Source organism: Giraffa tippelskirchi, chromosome 3 (assembly GCF_054371585.1).
Source record: "Giraffa tippelskirchi isolate mGirTip1 chromosome 3, T2T-mGirTip1v1.2.pri, whole genome shotgun sequence".
Classification (NCBI taxonomy): domain Eukaryota; kingdom Metazoa; phylum Chordata; class Mammalia; order Artiodactyla; family Giraffidae; genus Giraffa; species Giraffa tippelskirchi.
The window spans coordinates 82,780,720-82,801,298 of NC_137277.1; the positions used below are offsets into that span (position 1 = coordinate 82,780,720).

General features: G+C 36.1%; 1 protein-coding gene across 2 annotated transcripts in view; it reads right to left on the reverse strand.

Moving 5' to 3' along the window:
* Window positions 1-10,885: 10,885 nt before the first annotated feature.
* MTX2 (metaxin 2) overlaps window positions 10,886-20,579 on the reverse strand; it is an 80,597-nt gene continuing 70,903 nt past the window's right edge. Inside the window, exon 11 of one of the 2 annotated variants that reach the window (XM_081583180.1) lies at window positions 10,886-14,615. In XM_081583180.1, the coding sequence (XP_081439306.1) occupies window positions 14,586-14,615 (30 nt within the window). In that variant the 3' untranslated portion in view covers window positions 10,886-14,585. The remainder of the gene's footprint in view (window positions 14,616-20,579) is intronic. The other variant, XM_081583179.1, reaches the window with a different exon arrangement.

Genomic DNA, 20,579 nt, shown 5'->3' on the forward strand with positions numbered 1-20,579 from the left:
ATTTTATTCTTCTCTCCAATAAAAATAACACTTTAGATTCATGGAGTGCTTCATAATCCACAAAGCATTTTCACATTAATTAATTTGTTTGATCTTCATACCAAGGCTGGAGGTTGACTTGCCTGGGGCCAAGAATCTAAATCAAGTCTTTTGATTCCAAACCTGGAGCAATTTCCATCACATTCTGTGTAGGATCAGTGTAAGTTGCCTCAATGTTGAAATTTCTGAAGTGCACTTAAAACCTTTTATAATCTAGTCTAAATTTACATTTATTAATTCATCTTTCATGACTAACCCATAGAAACCTTCTGATCCAACCACATTTATTTATCTATTGTCCACGAAATTGCTGGGTACTTTTGACTAATACTGCGACCTTCTAATGAAGGTTTCCACTCATTCAAAGTCTACCATAATTTAGTTGATATTATCCATGAATCTTTCTACAACCAATCCATTAAATGTCTATAACTATTCACATGTTTAAACTGTGTCATTTTTTAAATACTTAACTATATGTGACCATGTCCCTTCTTAAATTGTTGCTTTTTTGTACTCTCATTTAACTTGTGTGATATACCCATATATATTACAATCTTGACAGCAGAAGCTATGTCTACCTTTGTATCTCCTTAAGACCTTAATAAATGCAATATTAAAATGTTCAACAAATATGTTTAACTGAATTCATTTTGATTGAGTTTTGTTAGTAGATGGTTTTTAAATTTGGAATTTCCATTCTGACATTAAAATAGGTCTCCATATTCAGATATCCTAACAACCTTCTCTTAAACCCTTTCGATTTGACATATTCTTTTACATTTTATTTATTTATTTATTTTATTTTTTAAATTTATTTATTTATCTATTTTTTCACTTTACAATATTGTATTGGTTTTGCCATACATTGATATGAATCTGCTATGGGTGTACATGTGTTCCCCTTCCAGAACCCCTCTCCCACCTCCCTCCCCATCCCATCCCTCTGGGTCATCCGGGTGCACCAGCCCTGAGCACCCTGTATCATGCATCAAAACTGGACTGGCGATTCGTTTCACATATGCTAATTTACATGCTTCAATGCCATTCTCCCATATCATCCTGCCCTAGCCCTCTCCCATAGAGTCCAAAAGACTGTTCTATACATCTGTGTCTCTTTTGCTGTCTCGCATACAGGGTTATCTTTACCGATTTACTAAATTCCATATATATGCATTAGTATACTGTATTGGTGTTTTTCTTTCTGGCTTACTTCACTCTGTAGAATAGGCTCCAGTTTCATCCACCTCAGTAGAACTGATTCGAATGTATTCCTTTTAATGGCTGAGTAATATTCTATTGTGTATATGTACCACAGCTTCCTTATCCATTCGTCTGCTGATGGGCATCTAGGCTGCTTCCATGTCCTAGCTATTATAAACAGTGCTGCGATGAACATTGGAGTACATATGTCTCTTTCAATTCTGGTTTCCTCAGTGTGTACGCCCAGCAGTGGGATTGCTGGGTCATATGGCAGTTCTATTTCCAGTTTTTTGAGGAATCTCCACACTGTTCTCCATAGTGGCTGTACTAGTTTGCATTCCCACCAACAGTGAGGGTTCCCTTTTCTCCACACCCTCTCCAGCATTTATTGCTTGTAGACTTTTAGATAGCAGCCATTCTGACTGGCATGAAATGGTACCTCATTGTGGTTTTGATTTGCATTTCTCTGATAATGAGTGATATTGAGCATCTTTTCATGTGTTTGTTAGCCATCTGTATGTCTTCTTTGGAGAAATGTCTGTTTAGTTCTTTGGCCCATTTTTTGATTGGGTCATTTATTTTTCTGGAATTGAGCTGCAGGAGTTGCTTGTATATTTTTGAGATTAATTCTTTGTCCGTTGCTTCATTTGCTATTATTTTCTCCCATTCTGAAGGCTGTCTTTTCACCTTGCTTATTGTTTCCTTTGTTGTGCAGAAGCTTTTAATTTTAATTAGGTCCCGTTTGTTTATTTTTGCTTTTATTTCCAATATTCTGGGAGGTGGGTCATAGAGGATCCTGCTGTGGTTTATGTCAGAGTGTTTTGTCTATGTTTTCCTCTAGGAGTTTTATAGTTTCTGGTCTTAGGTTTGGATCTGTAATCCATTTTGAGTTGATTTTTGTGTATGGCGTTAGAAAGTGTTCTAGTTTCATCCTTTTACAAGTGGTTGACCAGTTTTCTCAGCACCACTTGTTAAAGAGATTGTCTTTTCCCCATTGTATATTCTTGCCTCCTTTGTCAAAGATAAGGTGTCCATAGGTGTGTGGATTTATCTCTGGGCTTTCTATTTTGTTCCATTGATATTTCTGTCTTTGTGCCAGTACCATACTGTCTTGATGACTGTGGCTTTGTAGTAGAGCCTGAAGTCAGGCAGGTTGATTCCTCCAGTTCCATTCTCCTTTCTCAAGATTGCTTTGGCTATTCAAGGTTTTTTGTATTTCCATACAAATTGTGACATTATTTGTTCTAGTTCTCTGAAAAATACTGTTGGTAGCTTGATAGGGATTGCACTGAATCAATAGATTGCTTTGGGTAGTATGCTCATTTTTACTATACTGATTCTTTTGATCCATGAACATGGTATATTTCTCCATCTATTTGTGTCTTCTTGATTTCTTTCACCAGCGTTTTATAGTTTTCTATGTATAGGTCTTTAGTTTCTTTAGGTAGATATATTCCTAAGTATTTTATTCTTTTCATTGCAATGGTGAATGGAATTGTTTCCTTAATTTCTCTTTCTGTTTTCTCATTGTTAGTGTATAGGAATGCAAGGGATTTCTGTGTGTTGATTTTATACCCTGCAACTTTACTATATTCATTGATTAGCTCTAGTAATTTTCTGGTGGAGTCTTTAGGGTTTTCTATGTAGAGGATCATGCCATCTGCAAACAGTGAGAGTTTAAATACTATATATATTATTAATCATCATTAAATGAGGAGTTTAAAATGAAGTTACTTATTTCTTGGTCTCTTTTAGAAACCAAATTTTCTTGTGACATTATGTTCTGATTAGGTTTTACACAAAGATGGTGTTCACTGGCTCCTATTAGAAAACCACTTGAAACAACTTCTATAGGAAAAATGTGTCACTAATCAACAGTAATTATTAAATATATTATAAAGTTTTGATGGCATACCAAATGAAGAGGACATAAGCCTACATTTTTATCCCTTTGTATATTTTTAATCATTTTAGGATAATTTTTAACACGAGCATAAAGTTCAGCATTTCAATTTACCATTCAGGATTATTTTCCTCTCCTATTGTCTAAAAATACAAATAACAAATTTTTCAAGGCTTTCTCTACTTATTAAAATGCATCTTCTGAAAAGTTAATCATATTTATCCTGCTTATTTGCACCAATTCAATCCTTAGCACCTTTTCAAAGCTCTGCCATCAATTGTCAAACTAAAATAACACTTACGTTACATAACATTCTCTCATCTACCTTCTTGTATATAGGGAGTATAGGGATTATGTTTATAATAACAATAACATCTTTGTGCACTAATACTGTCATCTGTGTTATTTCTGGGTCTATTTCTACTGACTAATATTTCTCACGTTTCTTCGCATGCCTGGTAATTTTTTTTTCTTGCATGCCAGACATTGTGAATTTTACATTATTGGGTGGTGAAGAGATTTATGTTCCTTTAATATTTTAAGGTTTTGTTCTGGGATGCAGTTATTTGAAATTCAGTTCTTTTGAGGCTTGTTTTGAAGTCATATTAGGTAGGTCCACACAGCTTGGTCTGACCTTTCCACTCTGATCTGGTGGGAACACAAACTCTTCCTAATCCTCCAGGTGCTCTAAAGATTGCTCTGCTTGTTCTTTTCCATGTTTGTTTTTTTTTTTCCCCCTGAGTCTTGGTAGTTTCTTCCTATGCATGTGGTGATCAACACTCAGTTGAACACCAGAAGTGGAACCATCTACAGCTCTCTAGAGTTCTCTCCCTGTGTGCAGTTGGCTTATCTCCAGCACTCTACTTTTGAATTCTAGCCATCTTGGCCTTCCTGAACTCTCAGGTCTTATCTTCTCAGTTCTGCTTGGCTCTGTTTGGATTCCTCTCTCCTTCATTGCAGCATAGAGATGTAGAGATGTTTTCTAGGCAGAAACTGAGGCAACTGAGGGTCTCACCTGTGTTTCCCTTCATGCAAAGATCACTGTCCTAAACTATTGTTTCATGTCTGAAAGCCATTATTTCATCTATTTTTTTCTGCTTTCTTTAGTTGTTTAAGATAGGAAAATAACCCCAATCTCTCTTACTCTCATTATGACTAGAAGCAGCAGCTCGTTGGTGGCATTAATGAAAGTTAAAGATTGCTCTAGAAGTCAGAGTCCAAGTAAGTCTTTCTTCTTTGGAATATATTTTAAAAAAAAGAAACCTAACCAATAGAGATGAAAATTTACCCTTTCTAAAATAAGCCCTTCAGAAATGGTATTTAGTTCAAAGTAGAAAAAGTAAAATATGTTGTCTTCTACGTATAAATTAAAAACCTTTAATTTATACATGTATGAGGAGATAATTCAACATTTAAAATGTAATGTACCTAACCTCTTTCAAAGTCACTTTAATTTCCTAAAGGTGACAAAAAACACTGCTGCAACAGCCAGAAATATTCTCTGATGTAATATTCAAATATAAAGTATTTGTCCATTTGTGTTATTTGGTAGCAAAAATAAACAAAAAATAATGTGATTGGCTATACAATTCTGTTCATAGAAAAAAAGAGGGAGAGAGAATGGGGAAAGAACAAGAAAGGAATGAAATAAACAGAAAAACTGGCCTGAGCTAGCTGGTATATTTTTTTCTTACATGCCCCACTTTGTATTGGTAAGACCAGATAATGAGTAGCGCTTTTTCTTTGTAACAATTCATTAATCAGAGAAATGATCCTTGCTAGTGTTTAGATGTTTTACTTAATTTGGTACCTCTGGCCTTCTGCCCCACTAGTGCCAAAATTATTATTTCTCACCCAGCAGGTGATAAATAACAACTTCAGTCGTGATTAATACCATGAATCCTTCAACCTGACTAATGCAAAAAACTTGAGACCTACAGAACAAGTGGGTGATAATTGTGAGAACTGTTGAAGCTCTGCTCAGCTTGTGAGGAAAGAAATCCACAGGAAATGATGCGTTTGCTAGCAGTCCAGCTGATCCTAAGAGGCTTCATTAAGCCCATCTCAGCGACATTTGCCATTTGAATACCAGTGCTAGATTTTCTCCCACCCGACACTAAGTTTTAAGTATCTTCAGAGAAAAGAAGCCACTAACTCATTTTTGCATACATTTAAATATTTATTGAATAAATGGATAAATGAATAATAAATGAGAAAATAGAATTCTTGCCCAAGTACTCAACATAGTAATACGGGTCATTTGAGAGCTGCATATGGTTATCTCTTGTCATTTCTCTAATAATGCAATTGTGCCCAATGTAGTTTTGCTAAAACCCATAGCAAAATTAACATTCTCTGCTGGCAAAAGGAAAACTGTTAGTAATGGCCAGTAACTAAAGCCACATGGTGCCATCAACTTGATTATTATCATTTAGCACTGAATACCAAGGTAGTCTACTAGTCACCCTCAATTAAGCAGATAGTAAGGGGAATATGTATTGTTTGAAAAGCTTTCCAGGATATTCCTTGTCTCCAAATTGAGAAACTTCTTTAAATGAAACCATATATTTGGGCTTCCATGGTAGCTCAGACACTAAAGCGTCTGCCTGCAATGCGGGAGACCTGGGTTCGATCCCCGAGTCGGGAAGATCCCCTGGAGAAGGAAATGGCAATCCTCTCCAGTACTCTTGCCTGGAAAATTCCATGGATGGAGGAGCCTGGTAGGCTTTAGTCCATGGGATCGCAAAGAGTCAGACACAACTTCACTGGCTCACTGATATATCTTAAGTCACAAGTCGATGGATTCATAATGATGTCGACCTGTTGAACATGGCCTAAAAATAAATTTGTTTGGTGGGCATGTTGTTTTAATTTTTTTATGTTATTTAAAGGCCTTAAGTAGAAGGATGCATTCTCCAGTTTGGCACAGCCCCACTATTCCCTATTGTCTTAATATCCTGTCTCTCTTCATTCTAACTTCTGAATTGAGTTTGTGATCCCTAGCTAAATGGAGAGATATAAATAATAACCAAAAAAAAAAAAAATTAGGAAAGTGACTTGGATGAAAATATGTGGCTAAATATATCCAGAGAGTTTTCAAGAATCACAAATTATCTAAGCATCAGTTTCTTCAATTAAGAAATATTTTACCTCTGCCATATCTAAATAAGCAATGCCTGGCATGGTATCAAGATCTCTTGAAAACTGCACAGTATTATAAGTGATATGGAAACACAGAAGAGGGGAATGTAACCCACCCTAGATCTCAGGATAACTCTTAAGGACAGTTTTAGCCAAGATTTGAAATAAAGGGAGAAAAACAGGATGAAACAAGAACCCTCTTCACTCAGTAACCAAATATCTCACAACTTTTTTTAAAAAGTGCAGAAAAATACCTGAAATTGAAATTCTAGACTATTGATTTACCACTGATTTGCTCTTTGAGAGAAAAAGTCTAAATAAACTAATGACAAAAAATATAAATTGAATTGGTAGTCAAAAATGTACTCCACTCCCAAGTCTAATAAACTTTAAGAATGACAATCACTATATCATGTAAGTTTCAGAGAACATAGTGTTATCTAATTCACTGTTGTTGTTTAGTTGCTAAGTCGTGTCCAACTCTTGTGACCCCATGGACTGTAGCACACCAGGCTCCTCTGTCCATGGGACTTTCCCAGCAAGGATACTGGAGTAGGTTGTCATTTTCTTCCCCAGAGGATCCTCCTGACTCAGGGATCGAATCTGTGTCTCTTACATTGGCAGGCTGATTCTTTACCACTGAGCCACCAGGGAAGCCCCCATCTAATTCATTACTTTATATCAACTTTATCTAGGTATAATTTGCATAGGAAAAAAATACAGTTCGGTAAGGTTTGACAAATGCATACAATTTACAATCAACATCACAATACAGAATTTTTTCATCCCTCCCAGAAGTTCCCTTGTGCCCCTCTGTATTCATTCAAAAAGAAAAACAAACACCCCTCAAAACCAAATTACCTCACCCCAGGTAACCATTAATCTGTTGTCACTATAGGTTAACTTTTCATGTTCTAGAATTTCATATATCCATACGTAGAGTATGTATTTTCACTTCTGGCCTCTTACCTTCAGCATAGGTAATGATACTGAGATTCATCAAGAGTGCTGCAAGTCATAGTAGTTTGTCTCTTTTATTCTGAGTTGTATTCCATTGTTTGAATAAACCATAATTTTTATCTATTCATCTGTGGATGGAATTTTGAGATTTTTTTTCAAATTCCATGCTATTATGAATTAAACTGATGTGAACATTCAGGCATAAATCTTTAAATGGACATGGTTTCATTCCTCTAGGGCATACACTTAGAAGTGGATTTGCTTAGTCATATAGTAAACGTATATTTAAGAAACTTAGTTTTCCAAAATGCATACACCAATTTATATTCCCATGGCAACACACTCCAGTATTCTTGCCTGGAGAATCCCCACAGATATAGGAGCCTGGAGGGCTACAGCCCATGGATTGCAAAGAGTTGGACATGACTGAGCAACTAAGCACAGCACATCAGTGTATGAGAATTCCAATTGTTCCACATCTATTTATTTATTTATTTAGCCACACTGTGCAGCAAGTGGGACCCTAGTTCCCTGGCCAGGAATCAAACCCATGCCCTCCACACTGGGAGGGCAGAGTCCCAACCACTGGACCACCAGCAAAGTGCCCTATCCCACATCTTTGTCAACACTTGATAATGTAAAACTTTCCAATTTTAGCCATTTTAATAGGTGTATAGTGGTATCTCATAGATTGATTTACTTTTACCTGATAACTAATGACATTAAGCTTGTTTCATGTATTTATTTGCCATTTATATCCTCTCTTTTGTATAATGTCTGTATATGTATTTTGTTCACTTTTTAATCTGGGTTGTCTTTTTATTAAGTTCTAAGAGTTCTTTATCTGTTTTGGATACAAGACTTTTAACAGATACATTATTACAAAATGTTTTCTCCATCTGTTGCAAGCCTTTTCATTTTACAAAGTATCTTTGGAAGAGCAGAATTTTAAATGAAGTTCAATTTTTCAATATTTTCTTTTTTCATAAGTGCTTTCTCTGTCCTATCTATAAAACTGTTGTCTACCCAAGGACACAAAGACCCCTTCCTTCTAGAAGTGTTTTCTTCTAGTTTTAAACATTTACATTTAGATCTATAATACATTTTGGGTTAATTTTTGTGAATGATCGAAGTAATACTGGGTTTTTTTTCCCATATGATATTGAGTTATTCCAAAATCATCTATCTAAAACATTATCCATTCTCCTCTTTGGAAATGTCTAGAGTTTTACTGATTTTCTCCATTTCGTCTGTTTTCTGGACTTACCTGGTAGCTCAGCTGGTAAAGAATCCACCTGCAATATAGGAGATCCTGGTTTGATTTCTGGGTCAGGAAGATCCCCTGGAGAAGGGATAGGCTACCCACTCCAGTGTTCTTGGGCTTCCCTGGTGGCTTAGATGGTAAAGAAACTGCCTTATATGTGGGAGAACTGGGTTTGATCCCTGTGTTGGGAAGATTTCCTGGAGGAGGGCATGACAACCCATTCCAGTACTTGAACTGTCTAGAGTTTTATGATTTTCTTTATTTTGTCTCTACTTTCTATGTCATTTTGGGTTTATTTTCTCTATTGTTTGCCCATTTCCTATTTTATTGATTTTCATTGTTATTTCCTTCATTGTATTTATTGGGTGGGGGTTAATTGCTCTTCTTTTTTCTGGATTCTAAAGGTGGAAGCTAAGATAACTGACTGAAAACTTTTTTCCTTTTCTAATATGAGCATGTAAAGCTATAGTTTTCCCTCTATGCACTCCCTAAATTAAATGCCACAAGCTTGGATATATTTTCATTATTCCTAAATTCAAAATATTTTCTAACATTCTTTGGATTTCTTCTTTGGCCATGGATTATTTCTAAGTGCTCTGTTTAATTTCCAAGTATCAGGAGATTATCCATGACCTAAATTTACTCTGTTACTATTTGCTGAGCACCTGCCATATATGCTCAACAAGTTAGTAAGTATCTGGAGACAACAGGACAAGAAAACAGCAGATCTTTATCCAGACTACTTAACCTTGCACAGTACCTGGCAAATTAAAGGTGTTTACCGAATGAATGAATATAGCACTTTGGGGGATATGAAAATGAAATTTAATTAGAACTTAATTCTCAAGGGTATTAGTCTAATGATAAAAAATGACTGATACCAAGGGATAAAGACTACTTGAGTATTTAAGAACTTGCCAAAATAATGCTTCTTGTGCTGAGAAATTCAGCACTTCTAAATTCTCCAAAAGAACAGATAAAGGACGCCTAATCTGTTATTGTCACCCTGCTTATTTAACTTAAACGCAGAGTACATCATGAGAAACACTGGGCTGGAGGAAGCACAAGCTGGAATCAAGATTGCCGAGAGAAATATCAATAACCTAAGGTAAGCAGATGACACTACCCTCATGTCAGAAAGTGAGGAAGAACTAAAGAGCCTCTTGATGAAAGTGAAAGAGGAGAGTAAAAAAGTTGGCTTAAAGCTCAACATTCAGAAAACTAAGATCATGGCATCCGGCCCCATCACTTCATGGCAAATAGGTGGGGAAACAGTGGCTGATTTTATTTTTGGGGGCTCCAAAATCACTGCAGATGGTGATTGCAGCCATGAAGTTAAAAGACGCTTACTCCTTGGAAGGAAAGTTATGACCAAGCTAGACAGCATATTAAAAAACAGAGACATTACTTTGTCAACAAGGTCCATCTACTCAAGGCTATGGTTTTTCCAGTAGTCATGTATGGATGTGAGAGTTGGACTATAAAGAAAGCTGAGGGCCAACAATTGATGCTTTCAAACTGTGGTGTTGGAGAAGACTCTTGAGAGACCCTTGGACTGCAAGGAGCTCCAACCAGTCCATCCTAAATGAGATCAGTCCTGGGTGTTCATTGGAAGGACTGATGCTGAAGCTGAAACTCCAATACTTTGGCCACCTGATGCGAAGAGCTGACTCATTTGAAAAGACCCTGATGCTGGGAAAGATTGAGGGCAGGAGAAGGGGATGACAGAGGATGAGATGGTTGGATGGTATCACTGACTCAATGGATATGAGTTTGGGTGGAATCCAGGAGTTGGTGATGGACAGAGAGGCCTGGCGTGCTGCAATTCATGGGGTCACAAAGAGTCAGACATGACCGAGTGACTGAACTGAACTGAATCTGTTATTGCTTTTAGTTAGAAAAAACTTGTAACATCACATAGTCAAATGACTGTCAATAAATGAATGATACAGTGGATCTACCCATATTGCTAGTCGGTTAAATTACTGTTTACACAATTTTAGGTTTATATGCAAGAACATATCATAGATTGTTAACTAATTTTCCAGTCTATTCAAACTATCATAATAAACAACTAGCTAGAGAATGACCTTTCCTACTTTTTAAATAGACATTTTAAAAATTCATTAATTTACTTAATTTCATTCATTAGCTTTGTCTTTTCAAAAAGACAAAAAAGTGTGTTTTGAAACTCCGTATATGGTCAGTAATGAGACTGTCATATGTTTTTCCTCATGGCACATTCTACTTCTCTTTCAGTTTCCCTGTTTGTGATAAAAATTCTTAATAATATCCTTAGGTACATATCTTACTTAGTCCAACAGAAAAAAGTAAATACAACTGGGAATTCAAACTAAATATGTACAACAAAAAGCTAAAAATAGCAACATCTTTATTGTTTTTTCATTTCTCTCTGATTTTATAGGAATGAAACATTACATTGATGAAGAATATTGTATTAAACTCAGTGAGCCAATGTTTCTGATTTAAAGGAAAAAATAATCACCATAAAATTAATCATTTTTCTGATCTAAGCTATACTATAGTCTTTCATATATTTTTTAAATAACTTTAGTTTTAAAACCTAGGCAATGAAAAACAAGGCGCTAAACCCCAGAAACAACTTTGTACCTATGAATGGTATCTCTTTTAAATGTATGATTAAACCAAAATGAAATAATACATGTTCAAAATGAACAAAATGCACATGTTATGTGGGGGCAAAGAGATTTAAGTATGCTCTCCTCTCCGGAGTACAATTTCAATCCAGTAGTTATTGAAAGTGCATACATTACATATCTGCATGTGAAACCCACATACTGAATAATATCTAACAAATCAAACTTAAGACATTGATCTGATAATCAGCATAAATCAACATCACCTAAGATATTAGGTAATATGTTAATTTGACATACTTGGTAAAATTTTCAAAATACCTAGTAAATAAAAGGGTTTGTTTTTTAACATAAAGCCTTTTCTATCACTCATTAATGGAGGAAATTAGAAATCAGGAAGGAGAAACACTGTTTTTCAAATTAGAATCAATATTTTATCCTCTAATATAATCTCATCAAGTAGGCAGGTGAGGATAAAATGAATACTATATACCTTTTGAGTTTAAATAGAATGTGAGCAAATCAAATAAGCTGTGTTTCAGAACTTCATAAAGATTAGTAATTATGATATAAACAGATATATCTATCATTCAAGCAATAAATTTATCAACTGGCACTAAAATTCTTCATCCTAACTAATTTTAACAAAAACCACCTGAAGCATTACAATATCCTAAAATACTTTCTAATTCATTCTGAGTAATTAAAGTTATGCCTGATGCTATTTAACTATTAATTACAATCTACTGCATTTTAATTATTTGAAAGCTGACAAAACATTAGAATAATTTCAACTCACTTCTGGAAAAAATGAAAGCAAAAGTCGCTCAGCCGTGTCCGACTCTTTGTGACCCCATGGACTGTAGCCTGTCAGGCTCCTCTGTCCATGGGATTTTCCAGGCAAGAGTACTGGAGTGGGTAGCTCATCCCTCCTCCAGGAGGTCTTCCCACTCAGGGATGAACCTAGGTCTCTCGCATTGCAGGAAAATATGAAGTCAAAAGCGAATGGCAAGCTGAGGACAAAGATCCACAGTCCCTGTGAAAACAGTGGGTTAATTTATGCATGATACAAAGATCACGTGTAAATCAATAAGGAAAAGAAACAATCTAACTGGCTACAAATAAAATCCAAGATTACAAATAACTAATAAAGATATGAAAATGTTTAATCTCACTTATATAAAGACACAAAGTCAAAGAGTAATGAAATGTTACTTTTCACTTAGGTTGGCAAATATTTAAATGTTTCATGGTGAAACACAGTTTTGTGGGATGTAAACTGATTTAATTTAGCTATATAACCTTGAACAAATTTCTTAATTTCTCTGTGAGCCCTTAGTTTTCTCATCTCTAATATGGGGATAATATTACATCATAGAGTTATTGTAAATAACATATTTTTAATATCTGTAAAGAGCTTAGAATAATGCCTCAAAACTGCAAGTACTATAAGTTTTTACTCAATAAATACACTATTAAAAAATTAAAATAATTTTTTTAGAGCAGTTTTAGGTTCACAGCAAAACTGAAGAGAAACTACAAAGACTTCCCATATACTCCCTGCCCCCACATATGCATAGCTTCTCCCCCATTATCAACATCCCTCAACAGAGTGTGGTACAATTGTCACAACTAATGAACCCACAATGACACATCATAGTCACTCAAAGTCCACTGTTTGCAGTTCATTCTTGGTATTATACATTCTATGGGTTTGGACAAGTATACATTTTTTAGAAGGATAATTTGATAATGTAAACTCTTAAAACTTACCGAAAGCAAGAACAACAAATTTCCACCATTAAAAATTAACACTTCGGAAATATTTACATATTTAAAGATATATGTTCAAGAATGTTTATTACACTATAACATATATACTGTAAACCACCTAAATCCCTTATTAATGAGGGTAATAAACACTTACTATACACCTTCATATAATGAACATGTAACTGCTAACCATATGTCCACAATATTCTACCCAAAAACCCATAAGCTGTCAGAATACATGTATATTTTAAAAGAATATATCTATAGCAACAGTGAAAAACAAACACAAAAGGGCTACCAAGGGGCACAAATTCTAAACAAGTTCTGATTTAAAAAATGATGCAGATGTCATAAAATTTATACAGAAATAAGTTTGGAGGAAACCAAAGCTCCAAGTAGAAGCAGAAAGTTATCTGAGAAAAATGGCAGGAGTCTAAGGAAACTCCACTGGTAGGTGGCACCTTATACAGAGTGCAGGAAGGATTTTAGGTATTCAAGTGGTTAATTAGGAAAATGAATTCAGAGCAGTTGGGCTAGTGGAGCTCTCCTTCAACTCTGGCTAAGAAGCAAATGCTCAACAGCAGTAGAGTATTTGCTCTCAGAATGATGTAGCGAGCACAGATCTGAGGTTAGAGAGACACAAACAACTAATTTCTAACTAATTGTTAGAGGCACACAAACAACTAATCCCAAGGAGGAGAAACAACACACTCACAAACTGCCACCAAACTATTTAGAAGCATATCGTGGAAATGAAAAGAACCAGATAAAGTATCATCCGCAAAGAAATATATAGCAATACTCAAAGACAGATAAGCAGACAACCAAGAACTGGCAAACATACAAAGAAAACCAATTCCATGGGAGAAAGACTCCAAAATTCAACAGAAAACTGCATCCCAGAACAAAGCTCATAAATATTCATAGACATAAACAATCCAGACCCTCAAAAGACAAAATTAACATTATCCAACATCAAAAAGTTACCAGATATGCAAAGAAGCAGGAAAATACAACCTGTAATAAGGGGGAAAATCAGTTTATATGCAGCAAGATATAAACCTTTCAAGAAACACTTAAAAGAAAATTATAAATGAATGGAAATATTTACCATGTTTTAAGAGCAGAAACAATATGTTTAAGCTTGACAACTCCCGTCTAATTAATCTACAAAAAAGGATATTCCATTTTTATTTAACATTAATGTAAGGTGCAGCTTACTACAATATGACAAGTAAAAAACAAAAGTTTGAAAGAAACACAACTCCCATTATCTAGGAATTAAATTATTTTATCTACAGAAAACCAAAAAGGATCCTTAGAAAGACCATTAGAATAAAAACATTCAACAAGATGACTGGATAGATTACATACAAAAATCATGAAGATATTTTATATCAACAATTTGCATTTGTAATTATTTATAATGGCTAAATGGAGAAGGCAATGGCACCCCACTCCAGTACTCTTGCCTGGAAAATCCCATGGACGGAGGATTTTCCATCCATGGGGTCGCTAAGAGTCGGACACGACTGAGCGCTTCACTTTCACTTTTCACTTTCATGCTTTGGAGAAGGAAATGGCAACCCACTCCAGTGTTCTTGCCTGGAGAATCCCAGGGACAGGGGAGGCTGGTGGGCTTCCGTCTATGGGGTCGCACAGAGTCAGACACGACTGAAGCGACTTAGTAGCAGCAGCAGCAGCAGCATAATGGCTAAAAATACAAAGAGAGAGAACATAGAAACAAAATCAACAAAAGATTTTCAAAACCTCTATGAAGAAAAACCTTATTGAATGACATTAAAGAGATATGTGGCAGCATGACACATTCATGAATATAAAAATTGAATTTCGTGATTCTTCCCAAAATAATTCAGAGATTCAATGTAAATGCAATCAAAATTCCACTTTTTGTTTCTGATGGAATTTTAAAAATTGATTCTAAAACTTACACTGAAGTGCAAAGGTCCAACTTCAATTTATGAAAGTGAAGAAGAAAATGGGGGATTCGCCTTATCACATATCAAAATTTGACATAAAATATAGTAACTAAGAGAATTTGATTTTGTTGCCAAATTGGATAGCCATACATGGACTAGACCAATGTAACAGAACAACCAAGAAACAATCCTATGTGCAAACTGATAATACAATTGGGATTGTGGACCAGTAGGAAAAAGTCAGACCAGATATTAAAATCAGTAAATGATGCTGGGAAAATTAGTTATCCATTTGAGACAAGAAAGAAATTAAACAGTCACCTCAAACAATTAAAAAAGAATATTCCAGATACATTAAGAAATTTAGTATGAGAGGCAAAACTTGTATAGGAATATGTTGGGGAGTAGTTTTATAAACTCAAGGGTGATGAATACAGTGCAGATTGGTGTTCAACATTCATTGTATCACCCTTTCCTACAGAAGCTAGATCTTCCAGATCTAGCTTTACAAACCTACATCTTCCAGATGCTTTACAAATAGGGTTTTGGATATTATTTAGAGTAAGCCAACCAGATGCACTTGTGAAAGATTTGAAAAGCAAAAGTGAGGTGAGAGGTACAATTCTACTCTTTCTCTGGTAGCATTATCATACTGGCTCTGTTTCTTTTGTAGTAGCATCAGTAGGGGCTTCCCTTGTGGCTCAGCTGGTAAAGAACCCACCTGCAATTCAGGAGACCTGGGTTCGATCCCTGGGTTGGGAAGATCCCCTGGAGATGGGAATGGCTACCCACTCGAGCATTCTGGCCTGGAGAATTCCGTGGACTGTATAGTCCATGGGGTCGCAAAGAGTCAGACACGACTGAGCATCAGTCGAGGTCCTGGCATCTAGCCACTAGCTTTGTGAAGTTAAGAGGAAGAGTGTTAAGAGGCATCTGTTTTTGCTAACGCTTACTACAGGAGGCATTATCTGATTCTTGCTCAGAATGCTGCAGCAGTGACCAGAGCATTCTAGCCATGGTAGCTTCTTGATCACAACAGTGAGAAATGGCTGTGGAGCCCATGGCTTCCTGATCCTAGAAGAGGCAAGAGCTTCACTGATGACCCAGTTCTGTGGAGTCATTACTGAAAGTACAACCTAGTGTTTCTTCAGTACTCGCAGTGATCCTGTAAGCCATTTAATACCTTACAATAAATGCTCCCCTGCTTGAACACTCTAAAGTGAATTCTGTTGGGATTTTTGTTTTTTAATGTTTTAGATTTATTGATGCAGTCATCAATAATTATGCCAAAAAATTCTACAGAACACAGAAGCCAGGTAGGCAGAGTTTAGTTGGGCTTTTGTAGAACAGTTCTTCAAGCTAACCAATCCTTGAGGAACTTAACTTTTTCTTCTTTTCAAGTTTTATATAGGAGTGCTATGCAGTTGAGATTATACTTTTCTCAACATGTCTGCTGTCAGTTTCACATTGTCTTTCTCTACGAATTTTTACAAAAAGTAAACTGAATGTGCTTAGGAATTTCACGAAGTATTCTTTTGGTATTACTTTGGCATATTGTTTTTTAAGGTCTCCCCCTCTGTTGATATAAGTAGGCAAGAACTTACAAGGGGAACACTAAAATAAGTTCACAGAAATATTTTGCTTAACATCATACAATGGGTGGGTATAGTTTTCAGTTACCTGCTCCGTGACACTGAGATATACCATAACCATACTGGTTCCCAAGACTGTGTCCACTGGATTGATTAAAATACAGAAAATAAACCAAGCACAGGGACTTAGGAGTCACTTCCCATGGAAAGGAAATAAGGCTATATTTTGGAGTCCCATGAATGACAGGTCTGTAACACTGAAGCCTACTCATATATGATTGGGAAGGATGTTCTATAAAAACACAGGACAAAAAGCTCAAATCATGAAGGTAAAGATTGATCATAACTGACTATATAAAAATTAAGAACTTCTGTACATTAGAATACATCATAAAGGGAGTAAAAAGACAACAAACTAGGAGATATTTGTAACATTTAAAATCAAGTAGACATTAATATAATGATACAAATAGGATTCTGCTAAGTCATAAGAGTAGCAAACAACCCAATAGAAAAATGTCTCCAATACTTTGGCCCCCTGATGCGAAGAGCCGACTCACTGGAAAAGACCCTCATGCTGGGAAGGATGGAGAGCAGAAGAAGGGGACGACGGAGGATGAGATGGTTGGATGGCATCACCGACTTGATGGACATGAATTTGAGCAACCTCAGAGAGATGGTGAAGGACAGGGAGGCCTGGCATGTTGCAGTCCATGGGGTCACAAAGAGTCAGACACGACTGAGTGACTGAACAGCAAGTAGTCACTTCAAAAAAAAAAAAAGAAGAAAATGGCCAATAAACATAAATGTAGGGGCTTCGCTGCCAGCTCAGGGGCAAAGAATCCACCTGCCAATGCAGGAGACACAGGTTCCATCCCTGATCCAGGAAGATTCCACATGCCTTGGAATGACTAAGCCTGTGTTCTAACGCCTGGGAGCCGCAATTACTGAGCCCATGTGCCAAAACTACCAACGTCGGTGAGCCCTAGAGCCTGTGCTCCACAAAAGAGAAGCCACAGAAATAAGAAGCCCACACATTGCAACCAGAGAGTAGCCTTCACAGCCACGAAGACCCAGAATAGCTAAGAATACATAAATAAACATAAATGTATCAACTCATTGATGTCACCTGGAAAATACTAATTAAAGACCAATTAGTGGAAAAAAATAATTCCAAATGTTTGCAAAGTAGCTAAGTGTAAGAGTGTAAACTGGCACAAATATTTAGGAAGATGATTCGGAATTACCTAGAGAAGCTAAACAGACACATACCTGACAATCCAGTGATTATACGCCTAAGTATATACCCCGGAAAAATTCATACATATTTATATCAGGACATGTGTACAGAATTGTTCATAAGCAGCATTTTTTATAACAGCAAATTTCTGTAACAACCAAAATGTCCACTGACAAGAGAACAGAGAAAACAAGTGCTATGTTTGCATATAAAAGAATATTATGTAAAAAAGTTGGCTTAAAGCTCAACATTCAGAAAACTAAGATCATGGCATCCGGTCCCATCACTTCATGGCAAACAGGTGGGGAAACAGTGGAAACAGTGGCTGACTTTATTTTTCGGGGCTCCAAAATCACTGCAGATGGTGATTGCAGCCATGAAATTAAAAGACGTTTACTCCTTGGAAGGAAAGTTACGACCAAGCTAGACAGCATATTAAAAAGCAGAGACATTACTTTGCCAACAAAGGTCTGTCTAGTCAGGGCTATGGTTTTTCCAGTAGTCATGTATGGATGTGAGAGTTGGATTATAAAGAAAGCTGAGCGCCAACAATTGATGCTTTCGAACTTCGGTGTTGGAGAAGACTCTTGAGAGTCCCTTGGACTGCAAGGAGATCCAACCAGTCCATCCTAAAGGAGATCAGTCCTGGGTGTTCATTGGAAGGACTGATGTTGAAGCTGAAACTCCAATCCTTTGGACACCTCATGCGAAGAGTTGACTCATTTGAAAAGACCCTGATGCTGGGAAAGATTGAGGGCAGGAGGAGAAGGGGACGACAGAGGATGAGATGGTTGGACGGCATCACCGACTCAATGGACATGGGTTTGGGTGGACTCCAGCAGTTGGTGATGGACAGGGAGGCCTGGCGTGTTGTGGTTCATGGGGTTGCAAGGAGTTGGACACGACTGAACGACTGAACTGAACTGAACTGAACCACTGCTAGGTACAACAAAATGAATGAAATTTTTAAATGTAATATTGTGTGAAAGAAGCAAAACAGAAGATGCATAGAGTGTGATTCCATTTATATAAACATCAAAAGCAAAAAATTAAATCATGGGAATGGTTAACACAAAATTCACTATAATGGCAATTTCCAGTGGTTGAGTAAGGGGCTGGGATTAGATGAAAATAGTGTCAAATAACAAGAAAATATTTTTAAGAATATGTTTCTATATTACATCTTCAGAAGCAGACTTATATGAACTTTTGTGCAACATATATTATAAAGCATATAAAAAAAGGGGGGGTGGGGATAGACCTCCCTGAGTTGCTAACTGTTGAAGTGAGGTAGGTTCATAGGTACATGGGAATTCTTTTTATCTTCTCTTATGTTTGAAATTTTTCATAATAAAGCCACATGAAAAATTCAGCACTTTTAATTCTTAATGAGCATTTCTTACCTCAAGAATAAAAAGCAACCCAGATTCCCAGATTTCCCATTTCAGAATGTAAAGAAAAGCATTGCTCCCTATATTGTAATAATAATAAACACCATACAAAAATTCATTCTGGTTCTTGAACCCAGCCAAAAGCTGAAGTTGCAGGGCCAACTAACCCAAATCTAAGGCGAGAAGGGACATGAGCACTTGTTTATCTGAAAAAGACACTACTGGACAATAGTAAGAACTTAGCTAATACTTTAATGACTAAAGGCAGAGTGTGAGCTAACAAAAGACCATCAAAACCTTGGAGACCACAAACCAAGAGGAATTCACATTTACTCACAGGATTTTCTTGAAGGACCTCACAGGAAGTTCACCAAAAAAAACGAAAAAGAAAACAAAAAGTAGAGGACATGGCAGGAACCTTAGAAACTGTCCCTTATGGTTCCTTGGAGAGAACAGCAGCATTTACAAGAATGTATTAATTTCCTTTAATAATGGTATTATTAAAAGAAAAGAATCTTATCCAGTATAAAAAAAACCATACAAAAATACAGAGCCAAAAAACCTGTCATAAAAATTGTACAAAAGCACACGCAAATTGGAATTTTTAAAAATAATACAAATTAAAAAATTAGTTCAGGAAAGTATAATAAATAGCATTACAGTCAAAAGGGAGAACCCAATGTTTATGTGGGACTTGGGTTAAGGAGAACCTAATACATTCCTTAAAAGGTATAAATCTATCATCTTAAAAAAAAATTATAGTGTTCTTTAAAAAAGCCAAACAGATGCCAAGACCACCTGGGTTTGAATTCCAATTCTACCACTTACTAATTTCATGACTTTATTATCCTTTTTGTGTCTCTATTTCGTCTTGTGTGAACTGGCAATAATAACCTTCATGGTTTTTGTAAGGATTAAATGAGTTAAAATGTCTGGTACATAAATAAACATAAAAGTACTACTATTCTAGACAATTTTAAGAAATGATTTTTACATCTGACTCTTATAGCATCCCTGGTTTTACATAAAATATTCAAAAAGCTGAAAGAAATACAGCATATAATCCTAGTGTCTAGGTATAAATAAATACTTCTGCGAAAACTATCCTCAGAAAACAAAAGTGTAAAGAAAGTGTTAGTCTCTCAGTTGTGTCTGACTCTTTCCAACCACATGGACTGTAGCCACCAGGCCCCTCTGTTCATGGAATTCTCCAGACAAGAATACTGAAGTGGGTTGCCATTTCCTACTGCAGGGGATCTTCCCCACCCAGGGATCAAATCTGGGTCTCCTGCATTGCAGGCAGACTCTTTACCATCTAAGCCTACAGGGAAGCCTCAACTTCCCCACAAAAGGAATAAAACAGCAATATTAAAATATTTTATTTCAAAAGAACTTTAAAAAAAGTTAAGTTCTTAAAACTATCTTTTTATCAAATGTAAATTATAGCTGCTCTGATAAAATGTTTTTAAGTTCAATAAAGTTGAGGTAAGAAAAATGCTCTTAAATCTGTTCCAG